Raw genomic sequence first — 14,465 nt, 5'->3', positions numbered from 1 at the left:
ATGAGATGCTGTTGTAATTGAATAAGAAGTACTTGTCAGGCCCTGTGCGTGGGGCTGGCTTCCCAGGTGGCACTAGTGGTAAAGAATTTGCTTGCTAATGCAGGAGACGCAAGAGACTCAGGTTTGATCCCTGGTTCAGGAAGATCCCCTGGAGTAGGTAATGGCAACCCACTCCAGTATTCTTGCCTGGAGAATCCCATGGACAGAGCAGCCTGGCGGGCTACAGTCCATGGGGTTGCAAGAGAGTCAGACACGACTGTGCCACTGAACACACACAGTGTGAACCAAGAGGGCAACAGTCTTCTCATGCAGGAGGTCTAGGGGTGAGCCAGGGGACCCCTGCAGGTGGTGGCTCTAGTCGCTTGAGAACTAACAGTGTTCCTGCACATTTCTCATTCAAAATGATCACCGTTTTCCCTGGAACATCACTCTGCTTTGATGGACGTGGAAAAGAGGACAACGGGACATATCGGGGAGTCAGGGAAGGCAGGCACACTCATCGTCTTCCCTTGTGTCTGAATTTTCAGACTCCTGACAGTCACCATTTTATGATCCGGGCATTGAGGAAATCCACAGATCACTAGTTCTGTTCTTGCGTCCCCATGAACATTTCCTTTCTTAGCTCGCATAATTAAGGATTTACACCAAGTGTGAAAACTGCTCCTGTGCCAGTGTCTCGTGGGCCCAGCTCCCCCTAGCTGGTCTCCATGGTTCTGCCTTCTTTTCTGACTGGCCGTTGGCTGTGGTCAGCCCATGACAGAGGCAGCCTGTCAATCTTAGAGAAGCCAGCAGCTCCACACAGTCACATCTAAAATGTCCAAGTTATGTAGCTAAGTTCAGCTCATGGAAACAGACCCATTTGTACTGTTCATCTTTGGTCAGAAAAAAAAAAAAATCCCAAGTCAGAGCACTGTTCTGAAAGCGTACAGAGCTGCTGGTTCCACTGATGGTTTTGAACTGAAGGCAGTGGACAAGAGCTTGGTTTCTCACTGTTGAAAATTACCATGGAAATTTTAACTTACTCAGTGATTGTCTTGAGCAATTTGTTTCTCAGTTAACACATGTTAAATGCTCAATAGACATTTGTAAAGACTTTTGACTAGCCCTGCTGCTGTTCCTGCTGCTGCTGCTAAGTCGCTTCAGTCGTGTCCGACTCTGTGTGACCCCATAGACGGCAGCCCACCAGGCTCCCCTGTCCCTGGGATTCTCCAGGCAAGAACACTGGAGTGGGTTGCCATTTCCTTCTCCAATGCATGAAAGTGAAAAGTGAAAGTGAAGTTGCTCAGTATTGTCTGACTCTTAGCGACCCCATGGACTGCAGCCCACCAGGCTCCTCCATCCATGGGATTTTCCAGGCAAGAGTACTGGAGTGGGGTGCCATTGCCTTCTCCGTGACTAGCCCTGACCAGAATCTGTTTAGCATGTAAAACAATGACCTAGGAAAGATGGGATCACCCTTTGTCCAATGTTGTCAACATGGCTTCCTGCATTCTGCCTCTGTTTACATTTATTCATCCAGGAGAGTACAGGCTGCCATGCTGCGTCAGGCCTGAGTGGCGGTGGCCTGCCCCCTTCCCTCAGCCAGCATTGTTGAGCGCCTGCCACGCGCCAGACACAGTGCAGGTTGCTAGAACTTGCACACACATGTAAGCCGCTGTGTCAGTCTGTAGAAACCGCAGGGCCAGACTAAGCAGAAGCATGCTGCAGGCCCCTCTCTCCATGGCTAAGAACCCTGACTTTCACACGTCAGTCCTTAGACAACTAGGTCAAAGAAGTGGGTGGTATAGTAAAAAGTAGTCATTAACTTACCTGTGAGACCATGCAGAAACTTTGCAAAGGTTTATACTCAATGGGATTTAAGTTTAAGAAGAAATAAGCAGTAGAGTTTGCTGTGTGGACCATACTGTGGACAGATGCCCTGAGGATGCTGGGGAAGTTACCTTTGTGCATTTGATGCTGGCTCCTTTCCTGTAGGAATTCGCAAGTCAGCAAGACAGGACAGGAGCAGTGTCACCACCACAGTGCCAGGGTGTGGGCTGGGGATATTCAGGCTTCGTGTTTGCTGGACAAAACCTTTTAGGTAGTTGTAGAAAACAAAAGGGGTTGTATTGTAGAAAGTGGTGAGCCTATTGTTTGGAAACCCAGGTTTAGGCGGAGAATAGGGGAAACTGCAGAATAAATAGAGTTCACAGAAAGGGGGATGAGAGAGCACGCAGAAAGGGGGATGAGAGAGCACGCAGAAAGGGGGATGAGAGAGCACGCAGAAAGGGCGAGTGCAGAGGCCGCAGCGAGGCTGCAGGGCAGTCGGCCTCATCCCCAAGGCCTTGACTGAAGCGGCGTTCCTCCTCGCGTCCCTCCGTCCCTTCTTTCCTGCCTTCCTGCCTTTCATTTAACCCGTGCTACAGAGTGCGCACCGTGTGAGGGGTGCTGAGCTGGGTGACTGAGGTCCTGGTGGGCAACAGCAGACACTTGGGGTTCTCCCTGGAGAGCACTGGGACACATGAAGGGCGTCTAAACGGGGGTCCTGCACGGCCTGATGGCCATTTGTCAGGTCAGCTCTGTGACCCTGTGTGACCAGTTCCTCTGCGGTGCCGGGCTGTTCATTTGTGGGTCTCGAATTCCTCAGTGCCCTGCTGGGCAGCCTGTCCGGCCAGCCTGCACGTGAGCACTGTGACCATCCGTCTCTCCCTGCCCCTGGCGCGCTCATTTGCCCACTCACAGGGTTCCTGTTGGGCAGCGGCTCATGCTGTTTCCAGTCACCCATGAGCTGACAAGGCCTCTGTCCTGTAGGGTCTGGGCTCTCATCTAAAAGCATTGATTTAATCACTGTCCGTATTGTTAGGGCTGGTGGGGGAGGAAAATTTCACCAGGTGAGGAGATTTGAGGGCACCCTTAACTGTCAGGTGACCCAGTGCCTAGGATCCGGCATCCGTTGCTAAGAGACCAGAGAGCCTGGAAAATGCTGAACACATCTGGCTTTGGATTGCTTCGTGGCATCCTGAAGCCTGGATGAAAGGTGCTGTGGGGGCTGTGGAGCCCCTGGTTCTCTTGGCACTGTCAGGGTGGCCTGTGTGCTCAGAGGCCGCGATTACTCTGGCATCCTGGCAGTAGCCTCTGTTCATGGGCTTTACTTTCATTTCAGGGAAATATCGAGCAGCAGACGAAGACAAAATTAACCCAGCTCCTTACTTAACCTGTGAGAGCTTCCCGCACGCCGTGGACCACATTCTGCAGCATCTGCTGTGAACCATTCCGTGAATCTGAAGCAACTTGAAATGCAGCTTTTCATCGACTGGAATGAATCCCTCAACACACTCAGCGCCGGCCTTGACAGACACAGACCACTCAGCCCTGCTCACCGTTTAACCCTCTTTTATTGTGCAGTAATTAGAAAGAAAGGTATTGAATTGCAGCCAGCCACTCAGCCAGGCTAATCCCTTTTATTTCATAAAAGAAGATGAGATCCAAAAAAAGGGAAAGCTGAGATTGCATGTTCCTTTTAAAATATTCATCAGGTTAGCAGGGCTGCAGAGTCTACTGCAGGGAGCCTTGTTCTCTGCCCTCTCCTCAATGGTAAATTGGTGGGCTTCAGGCTGACTAAAGTTGAATGGCGTCTTTTTAAGTTATAAAGTACTAAAGGGTACATTAGGCTGTAGTTTTAATACTGAGTTCAGCTGTGAAATCCGTCAGAAGTGCCAAGTGGAGTACAGAACAGAAGCAACAAAATAAATTGTCCTTTAGCCCAAATGATGGAGTGGATTTGCTTTCACGGATGTTGAAAACTAGATTAGCTTACTGTATTACTCCCAGCCTGGGTGACTTCTTTTTCTCTTCATTAACCAGAGATAACTAATTTAAATTTAGAACCTGATTTTAATTTAAAATAATATTTCCATTAATAACCTATTCATTGCAGATACCTATTATACTGTGTAACAGTTGTTTTGGAAATTTTATGTAAAATTAAAACTATCAGTATTTCACAGATGTTTTAATTAGACATTGTTATTAACAGGAACAGTGCAGAAACTAAAATCAAGCCTTTAATGTCTTACAGACCATGCATTTTTGAGGTTAGTGTCCACCTGGGTCCCATTAACTGTACATTTGCAAGATTTCATTATTTTTGCCTCTGACACTCTGGGAAAAATCCTTCAGAAACTATTGGGACAGATTCAAGCTTTTATGTACTTGGTTACCACGGCTGTAAAATGAAATCTCGCCTTGTAGCATGGATGATTCTTCTCATGTTAAACCCACCAAAATGAAGGGGACTGAGGAGGTCATGATTTTCCTTGTACATTTGCATACGCTGATGATCCTGGGCCTTTGCAGTTGTTTTACTGGGCTCTTGGGCGTTGGATTTTCAGCATGTAATTGTCCATCATCTTGGTGCTCCCTGTACTGAAGCACACAGCGGTGCTGATGAGCTTCGGGTTTTCATGCTTGGTTAGAGATCACCTTGGTCTTAGGTGGGAGGGGGCAAAGCTAAATGGCCACTCCCCCTCCTCCTGGCCGTTTGCTGCACGCTGATCTTACTGTGCAGATGCCGTACTTAGTCCTTGCACATGCCAGAGTGCAAAAGACAGCAGTGCGGGGACACCACCCAGACGGGAAGGGGGGGGCAGTGGCAGGGCACAGAGCCTGGCCAGCACTGCCAGCTCGCCCCTCCGTGACCCTAGCCACTCCCCTAGCCTCTCCTGCCTCTGCTCCCTTCTCCGTAGAGATAACCACGGTGCCCACCACGTAGGCGTGTTGTGAGAGTTAAATGCACAGCCCACATATTAAGGACTTTGAATAGAATCAGGCAGATGCTAAGTGGCCCGCGTTTGCGACGATGAGATGCAAATATAGCAGTGTCCACGTTTAACCATCTGGGAAAGTTTGGTAGAAGTCATCTCTATAGCCAGTTCAGTGGGGAGGGTCTTCCTGAGAATTTAAAAAAGAGACATTCTATGATATTTGAACTCCTTCAGACCAGGGCTGCAGAGGGAAGCGTCTCGTGCAAGCGGAGAGGCTGCTGGTATGCTCACCTGTTCCCCAGCACCTGGACAGCGATTCCTTGGCCTAGGCATTCTCAAGTGTTTGCTCGCTACTGTGTGTGAAGTGGCTGCTAGGACATAAGTGTATGAGAGGAGGATCTGGCCTCAGGGCCAGGAGGATGCCCAAGGCAGTGTGGAGATCCTGTGTCCCTGTCCTGTGATGTGGTCCTGCCTGCAGGATGGAGGAAGAGTCCCTGCCTTCATGCCGAGCACTTGTTAGAGTACACCTGGACCTTCACTCGAATCCTCTCCCCACCGGACAGGACTGTGTCTGCTACAGCACAGAACAGGTACTCAGGCAGTCACCGGGCCAATCAAACTTGGCTGTAAATATCACAAGAATTTAATGCTAGGATGTATAACTGTGGGTAGGGAGGAGAAAATAAGTTTCATTTTAGACTTGCTGTCCATAGAAGAGGCCTATTAGACCTTAAGCAATGGCTCTGGTGCTCTGGGGACAGGTTAGAGCTGAAGCCACACAGTGGACATGACTGACAGGTGTGTGGCAGGAGAGGGTAAGGCACCATGTGCGCCCAGCCCCGCCGAGGAAAGTGGCTGCTCCACCTCCCTCCACTCTCACGTGGCCCTGGAGGCCATTAAACCTTAGTTTACCGTTTTATTTAACAAACGCTAAATAGGGCTTTCTAACTGACCTGTCCAGTGTTGAAATTACTGGAAACATTCCCAGCTCAGCAGGTTGGTCTGCGTTGGGCCTCATGGAGGAGATTTAATAACGAGAGTACATAAAGGACTTTATTTTCCAGCCATTACATTTAAGGACTGTCCTGTGGTACTGACCCCAAGGATAGTGTTTGTATCAGCTTTACTGTAATCCTTTCCTGGCCCCAGAAAGGGACCAAGTGACATCTTAGGGCTAGAAAGGGCATTAGAGAACATCCACTGTCGGGAGGTGGTCATTGCGTGTCTGCTGTGAGCTAGGTGTGTGCTTGGTATGATGGGCGAAGGACCAGTCCTGGGGGAGACACAGTTGTGCCCACGTCACACTCACCATCCAGAATCAGCGAGTTCTGCAGTGACTCTGCCTACCCACCATTCCACCCCTCCCAGAGCAGATAGTGATGCCCCGAAAGAAGGGGGCTTGCCCACCTCCTTCAGCAACGGCTCCATCAAACACCTATGGCTGTAGATGTCACAGACCCCCCTGGAGTGACAGTTGTCGTCACCTAACCCTACTTCCACACTGAAACATTACAGGAGTGAATTGTACAGGAAAGTCAAAATACACCTGTGTTGATGATGTTCAGTTGATTTTGGATCACTGGTGGTTCATGTAGGATGAAACTCAAGTCCTTGGGTACCTATAGTAAAGAATTTTTAAAACTGCACTAATGTGTTTCATTAAAACACTTGCCTCAGGTGGCAGAGTCCCTTGTCCTGTTAGCAGTTATCTGCATGGAGCCAAGTCTGTATCAGAGAGTTTTCTTTGACATAAATCACAAAATTTTGCCCAGAATAAATGCACAAGGCCTTTGCTAACGTTGTGTTACACCAGCCACCTACTACTCAAAGTACTGCTCTCCTCAAGAGGCGAGGTGCCCTAACACCAGAAATTGTTTATCATCATTCAAACGGCATCTATTAAAATGAAACAGATTTCAGTATCTTTTTCCAGTATTTACTGTCATACACATCTCAGTGCCTGCTTGTTTCAATGGCTGCTGTGCCTGAGGAAATCAAAGTTCTTTCTTAAACGCCCACCGGGAGTAAAGCACCAAGGAAGGCCGAGCAGACTGTGTAACTCCCAACTCCCAGATGCAGATCCTCTAGTTGGGAAATAAAAGCACGCAAACAGGGCACCCAGAAGTCCAGGCGGCTCGGGCAAGTTCAAGGTGGTTGTGTAAGGCCTCCCAGAGAAAAGCTGATGTGCAGTGAGCGAAAGGCTTCGGAACAGTAATCACAATGTCCAGCCTCTGAAGCACATACGGTGCTCAGACAAGTCTGGTCTGTGTCATTTCATCCATTCAGGAGCAGTGGCAGAAAGTACAACCGTGGTGCTCACATTCAGGTAGGGTAGACAGACAGTCACCCGTACACACAGTTACGCCATGCAGCTACGGACAAGTGATGAGGAACAGAGCCAGGAAGCACGAGGTTGCTGTCCCTTTCGATGACTAGTATGCCATCAGGGAAGGCATCTGATGGCCAGAATGAGTGCCGTGGGTGAATCGGGTGAAGAACCTGAACTGCCAGTGTCTGAATTACCAGGAGATGGTAAATGCAAATCCATGACTGGTTTTCCTGGGAAGGTCAGAGGGTCTGCATTTCCGTGTTCAGTTGGAGCCAGGTCGCTGCTGTGTCCGCAGTTCGCCACAGTCCCCGCCTCCTTACCTTACTTTACCCATGTGTTACTATGCTTGAAGTTCTATAGGCATTTCCATTTTGACCTCTGCTTTAGAAGAAAATACCACGTGTGGAAATAAGTTAAAATTTCCATCAACAACTAACAGGCCGGTCTCCTGCTGCTGCCGCTGCGTTGCTTCAATCGTGTCCGACTCTGTGCGACCCCATAGACGGCCGCCCACCAGGCTCCCGTCTCTGGGGTTCTCCAGGCAAGAACATGAGTGGGTTGCCATTTCTTTCTCCAATGCAGGAAAGTGAAAAGTGAGAGTGAAGTTGCTCAGTCGTGTCTGACTCTTCGCAACCCCGTGGACTGCAGCCTTCCAGGCTCCTCCGTCCATGGGATTTTCCAGGCAAGAGTACTGAAGTGGGGTGCCATTGCCTTCTCCAGGCTGGTCTCCTATATCTCTATAAACTTAGATATACTTTTAGTCTACTTTTAAAAAAATAACCAGAGACTCTAAACAGCAGATTAATCATGTATTACCTAATATCTCTCAAAGCCCCACTCAAGAGAGGAATAAAGTTGGAATAAACCCACAAGAGCGGTAGAGGAGCCATCGGCAGGTGAGAGAGCACAGTTATCTAGGATCTGTGAAGAGGTTGGAGCGTTTGTGCTAAAATCAGCATAAAGAAAAAAAACAGAATTCATCCTGTAAGACAACCTCAAAAACTCAAGGCTTGGAGACATTGAGCAGAGAGGTATGAGGTATGGGGCAAGTTTGAGAAGCAAGGAATTGGTTCAAAGCTGGGAAAGTGGCTGGAAGCCCAGAAACCCTCCCCACCCTAAGTAGCCAGATGAGCACCCTCAGCGAGGCAAGAGAGGAGGTTTACTCTGGGAGAGTGGGCCTGTGAACATAAAGGCCTTGGAGACGTGGGGTTGGGGGTGGGCCAGGGTGAGATGAGCAGGGCAGGGCTGAAAACGGGATTAGGTAAATCTGCTTATGCTGCACCGGTCTTCCGGCCCCCTTCCCCTTACCTCCCGGACCAGAGTGCATGGGAATGGGCTTGAAGCTTTATCTGATGTGTGAGGCCATTTAGAAGAGAACACTGATGAAAGTGAAAGTCGCTCAGTTGTGTCTGACTCTTTGCGAGCCCATGGACTGTACAATCCATGGAATTCTCCAGGCCAGCATACTGGAGTAGGTAGCCTTTCCCTTCTCCAGCAGATCCTCCCAAACCAGGGATCGAACCCAGGTCTCCCTCTTTGCGGGTAGATTCTTCACCAGCTGAGCCACAAAGGAAGCCCAAGAATGCTGGAATGGGTAGCCTATCCCTTCTCCAGCAGATCTTCCCAACCCAGGAACTGAACTGGGGTCTCCTGTGTTGCAGGCTGATTCTTTACCAACTGAGCTATCAGGGAAGCCCTCAACACTGATGGGCATCTGACAAATCTCAGAATGTTGCCAAGAAAATTTAGCAAATGAAAGAAAGGAGACAGTTATTAATTCCAAGACAGACAAAACTCATCAAGAAAGGAAATGTAACCTGAACCAACTGTTGCCTCTGCGGTGAACAATGTCCAATGAACAATGTCATAAAAATATGATTATTGAGTTAACCTAAAACTGTAATAAAACTATTTGAGGACGATAGGGAAAGGATGTATGTGTGTAGTATAGATGGGGCAAAGGAATGAAAAAGCGACATTTCATTTCATCCAAAGCAGGAAGTCATTAGATAATGAATAAAAGTGATGAAGAAGCCACTAAAATAGAGGGATGATCTAAGAACAGTCATGCGTGATCATTTGTAGACAAACTTTCCAAGGAATGGGGAAAGGAGAATGTGACTGAATGTAGGTGGAAGTGCTCCAAAGATGAATTTGGAGATTCTCAAAAGGAATGGAGGAAGGATGTGTCGGTGGGCTTTGGAAATGGAAGGTTACATGGATTTGTGGGAAGGATGGCCAAACCACACTTACCTGAATGGAGTCAGAAACTCTCGGGCAGTAAGCTGAGGGGCCCAACCCTGTTGTCACAAAGAATGCTGTCCACAGGAGCCCTCCTCCACTCCTTTGCCTGTTCACTCTTAAGTACATGTACAGTACATGTTAAGTACACATATATTACATGTTAAGTACCCTCTATCTTAAATACATCTTAAGTACATGTACAGTACATCTGTTTTTCAAGTGGAGGTTCCATCCACTTGAGATTTTATGAAATCAGAAAGGATGGCAAAAGCCACAAGCAAATGCCCTAACAGCTGTAAGAAATGTCAGCTGACAGCTGGACAAAGAAAATAACCCCAAAGCACAGAAGGCACCTCTTGGAAATTGAGCAGCGAGGCCGCTGAACTTGGAGACCTCCATGTCCTGGCTATCAGCAGTGCTGCTCAGGGCCTACCTACTGACCATGAAGAAGTTTCAGCTGCGCTTCTGCTAAGATGAATGTCTTCTTGTTTCTTTTAAACTCATTTTATAAGGGTATATTTTCAATTTGATTACATTTTCCATGAAATGATGTCTTAAGAGGCATTTGAGAATATTCTATTCCAAATGATCAATACCCCAATGTGTGTGTGTGTGTGTGTGTGTGTGTGTGTATGTGTTTTTAAGGGTGAAATCCTTAGGACTATTTAGCCAAAATGTCCTTTTTTTCCTGGAAGTGTTTTCTGGATGAGTCTGACTTGCAGAGATGAAGAAAACAAGGCAAGGGAGACGACAGAAGGTGGCCGCCAGGGGAAATTCCAGGCGGGGGTGGGCATAGCGTTACTTAGTGAAAGTCTTCCAAATGTACCAGCATCTGCAAGTGGATGCCTCAGATGGTGGCTTTCTGAATGAGATGTTTCCAGCTGTTTCCAACCGCATAAGGAGATTAAGGAGGAGCCTAAGAGCAGGGAGGACTGTCCCAGAAGCTTAGGTATCCCATCCTAAGCTTTGGATCCAACGAGGAGCCGTGGCAATGGAAGAAGGGCTGAACACACAGGGTGTGAGATGTGAAGATGTTAACAGGGGCCAGAACTCAAAAGACTGCAACTGGTGGGTGGGGAAAGTGGTTGCTTATCCCCTCTGCTATCAGCTCATCTCCAGACGTGGGCTTCCCTGGGGGCTCAGATGGTAAAAATCTGCCTGCAATGCGGGGGACCTGGGTTTGATCCCTGGATTGGGAAGATCCCCTAGAGAAGGGAACGGCAACTCACTCCAGTATTGAGGCCTGGAGAATTCCATGGACCGACTAGTCCATGGGGTCGCAAAGAGTGACTTTCACTCAGAGATGGGCCAGTGACATTCCTGAGTGGGGCTAGTCTGTTAGGAGTTGGCTCTGCTGATAGAATGGCTGGAGTCAGAATCAGGGAGAGCTGATGAGATTCAGAATATTGTCAGAAGAAGGAAGCAAACTCTGCTTCCTTCTCATGTTCTCTCTTATCCACCCTTGAACTGTCTGCTGGTGGTCTGTCAAGCTTCGCTTTTGATTGGCTCCCCAACTCAGAACCACCCTGTGCATCCCAACACAACTTTCCCAACCACACCTTTTTCAAAATAAAAATGCCAGTTCACAAAGAAGGAACACTATAAGAAATCACTCATTGAAATTTTATGGGGTCTCACTGTCAGAAAAGTCTGCACTGCCTGACCTCATAGCACATATACCTGTAATTAGAATCGTCAGTATTTTGCTGACATTGACCATGAAAATATGTATTTCCAAAGTAGTACAGTTGTCCAAATTAATCCAGTCTTCAAGATAAATTTTGTTTGCTATTCCAAGTTTCTGTTCTTCCTGTAAACTTACACTAATCAATGAGGAGGCCTCTGTGGTTTTCTTTGAGGCCAAGTCAGGGTAAATGTGACCTCACACAGACTCGAACTCACTTTGCCAGGCTGCATATCTCTGAGTCAGACTTTTTGCTGAAGGCTTGGTATGGGCGAGCACATCCAAAAAGTCGGCAGTGGTCACTGTATCCAGCTGGATCCCAGGTAAATTGCTGCTCTCTAGATGGAAACACAAGAATAACAGCTCAACAATCGACCTAATAGTGATCAATGCTCTTGAAACGCTAATAGACCTTCTTTCAAGACAATGCATAATGCAGCATTCTTAATGGTTAATGCAGCAACAGGCAAGGCTAAAGGAGGTTGGGGGAAAACATCTTTAATGCGCAACTCAGCCCCTGAAGCCCGTACAGAAAATCTGACTTAAATGTATCGTTACAAAGTATTATTTAATATTTATACAGTGCCGCAAATAGATCCAGCCCCACATAGTGTACCAGAGAAATAAAAGCCCGAGCCCTAAGGAGTTTATCACCTGGGGGCAAAGTTGATCCAAAACAGAAGAGAAGAGGAGAAAGGAGTTGGGTGCAGAAGGAAGATTTCCACCAAAGAACGAGTGCCAAGGTAGGGAGTAACAGAGGCGGGGCGCCACCTGCTGGCGAAAGCTAAATTTTTAAACAATTTTCTCTCCCAGAGCCCCTTGGCTGTCATCCCCACCATACCTGACTGGTGATTTTCAAGGGCGTTGAAGATCTTCCTCACAGTCCGCATAGCTGCTTCCCTGCAGACTAGCTTAATGTCCGAGCCAGAGTAGCCTTCGGTCTCCTGAAACACCCGCAGATCGAGCCATTAGGCAGCAGGCAGAACGCTGGCGGTGGTTACATCCTCACAGGCAGGACCAGGGGTCAGAGCCCCTGTTTGGATTCCGTGTCTGTCACCCATGGACACTATATAAAAGATTCCCGGATAAACAGTGTTTGCGGGGAGAGAGGCTGCTAACGTGTCTGGATAACCTAAGAAGCTGGGCAACGAACAGCTTCCTAATACCATCCAAGCAAAGGTGGTGAGATGCTGGTGAATGACTGGCCCGCCCGAGTCAGCCTAATGGGGCCTTTGTGCCCAGATCCCAGGATGATCAAATTTGGTGGACATTTTTATTCTTGTAAATAAGATTATAACCTGTCTCTAAGGAACCTCAGCGAACACCACGTTCAAGTGTCCTTTCAAGAAAGCAATGACACCAGTGGCTGTGGGGTAACAGACAGGTGACCTAAAGCCTTACTGTTTGTGAAAGATGTGCATTTAATCATCACAGTAACCCTCTGTGGCCTGTTACCCATTTTACAGATGAAGAAGCTGAGGCTCAGAGAGGACATGATGTCCCCAAGGGCACACAGCTAATATAAGTGACAGGGCCAGGATCTGACCGGAGGCCCTCTGAGTCCAAGCCCTTTGCTGTTTCCACTTCATCACATCCCTTTCTGCTGGAATGCTTGCAAGGGACTAACAGCTCACTCTTTCATGAAGGAGAGGCCTGTCAGGTTGTTGGGGGTAGCTTGGATCTTTTCTAGGTGACTCCAGCCTTCGAACAGCTCACGAGATGACCCTGCCGAGAAGAGGGTCTCGGGGCGGCCTCCCCGGCGGCTCACCCGGCTCAGCAGGCTGTACTCCAGGTCCGCGCGCAGCTCCAGGGCGCTGCTCCTGCTTACAGGGGGCAGCCAGTGGTGGATCATGGCCTCCCGGGCCTCCTGGCTCGGCAGGTCCACCAGAATCCTCTTCTCCAGGCGGCGCAACATGGCACAGTCCAGCTCCCTGAATCACAGCCGAAACAGAGGAACTGGTTTGAGGAAGTAAACTCGCTTCGTGAGCCACAACTGTATCTGAAGAACAAATTAGCAGGTGATAATCCTGCATCTTCCCTGTGACGCTACGTCTGTGCTTGAGGGGACAGCACCACCACTTCGTGTTGTTTGGGAGAAAGAAAGAGTTAAAAAAGAAGAAAAAGAGAGAGAGAGAAAAAGGGAGGGAGAGAGGAAAGGAGGAAGGAAGGAGAATAAGAGAAAGAAAAAAAATCCCCCAAAGAACTCATGTGAATTTTAAATGACTTAATTTGAGGCGAAATAAATCCAGCTAACAACAACCAAACATGTGCGCATTCCCAACGCAGCTGTAACATCAGGTTTTCAATCTGATCCTGCCAGTGAGTGCATTATTCCTGACAATAACGAGGGCACTCTGGGACGGACACTAATTCTTCCAAAACTCACATCCATTCTGGAGCAGATGACAGTCTCACTCCATTGTGAGTGAAAGTGAATGCTCCTTCCTGGGTGCCCAGTGCAAGTGTGGCCCTTTGAAACACTGACCCTTGCTCCTCTCTGATTTGGTGACCATGTTACTCTTTATTAGTGGCTCAGCCAAACCAACACACAGACTTCACGCTATCAGGCCAGGTTTGTGCAGTTTTGCATCTGTGGGCCATTTCCTTACATTTCTTAATATATTGGTAAAAATTTCAAGCAAGTAGAAAAATAGACTAAAACGACAAATAGCCACATACCTACCATCTTGACCTAACAGGTAACATTTTGCCATATCTGCTTCATATCTATGTATCTATTCTTGTTAGACTATTTCAATGTAAATTCCATCATGAAATTCCACCCCCAAATGCTTCAGTGTGTATTTCCCCCCAAAAGGACTTTTTATATAACTACAATATCATTATGACGCTAACAGAATCATTACATGTCTAACGGTTATTCCATATTAAAATCTCTCCAATCATCCCCCAAATATCTTTTACTGTTTTTTTCCACCAAAATTCAATCAAAGATTATGTACCACGTATGATTCTATGTCTTAGTTCTCTTGTAATCTAAAGCAGTCTCCTTGCTTTGGCCTCTTTTTGAAAAGATAAGGCTAGTTGTACAATGCCCTACATTCTGGATTCGCCTGTTTTCCTCATGGTATCAGGTAACTGGTTCCTCTATCCCCAGTCCTCCAAGATGGAAGTGAGATCTCAAAACTTAATCAGACTCGGGATAAACAGTTCTGTCAAGTATATTTCATAGATGATACGTTTTCGTATTAATTACATTGGAATCCACATGTTGGTGTATCTCACTTTAATGAGGTGATGTTTAATTACGGAGATTATCTGCTGACCATGGCTCTCTGCATTGGATAAGATCCCTTGCAAGGAGTAAGTGTTCTATGTAGACTACTCTGGCACCATGTGAAAACCCCTTTCCCCAGGCCATTTCAACTAGGGGTTTTGGCATCTGTTGATGATCTTTGAATAAACTGTTTCATGAGAGCGATGCAAAATGGCGATTTAAAAAACC

At 47.6% G+C, this 14,465-nt stretch overlaps 2 protein-coding genes across 4 annotated transcripts in view; one reads left to right on the top strand and one right to left on the bottom strand.

Annotated features, from left to right (window-relative positions):
• HDHD2 (haloacid dehalogenase like hydrolase domain containing 2) overlaps positions 1 to 6,388 on the top strand; it is a 45,698-nt gene extending 39,310 nt beyond the window's left edge. For all 3 annotated transcript variants that reach the window (XM_018039717.1, XM_018039716.1, XM_018039718.1), the window contains exon 7: positions 3,143 to 6,388. In XM_018039717.1, the coding sequence (XP_017895206.1) occupies positions 3,143 to 3,246 (104 nt within the window). In that variant the 3' untranslated portion in view covers positions 3,247 to 6,388. The remainder of the gene's footprint in view (positions 1 to 3,142) is intronic.
• KATNAL2 (katanin catalytic subunit A1 like 2) overlaps positions 11,198 to 14,465 on the bottom strand; it is a 46,983-nt gene continuing 43,715 nt past the window's right edge. The window contains exons 12-14 of the mRNA XM_018039372.1: positions 12,768 to 12,930; positions 11,841 to 11,943; positions 11,198 to 11,337 (exon numbers count right to left, since the gene is read on the bottom strand). Of these exons, the coding sequence (XP_017894861.1) occupies positions 11,198 to 11,337; positions 11,841 to 11,943; positions 12,768 to 12,930 (406 nt within the window). The remainder of the gene's footprint in view (positions 11,338 to 11,840; positions 11,944 to 12,767; positions 12,931 to 14,465) is intronic.

The sequence above is a fragment of the Capra hircus genome, chromosome 24 (genome assembly GCF_001704415.2).
Source record: "Capra hircus breed San Clemente chromosome 24, ASM170441v1, whole genome shotgun sequence".
NCBI lineage: Eukaryota > Metazoa > Chordata > Mammalia > Artiodactyla > Bovidae > Capra > Capra hircus.
The sequence above is the reverse complement of the archived record's forward strand: the minus strand, read 5'-3'. Positions and strand labels throughout refer to the sequence as shown.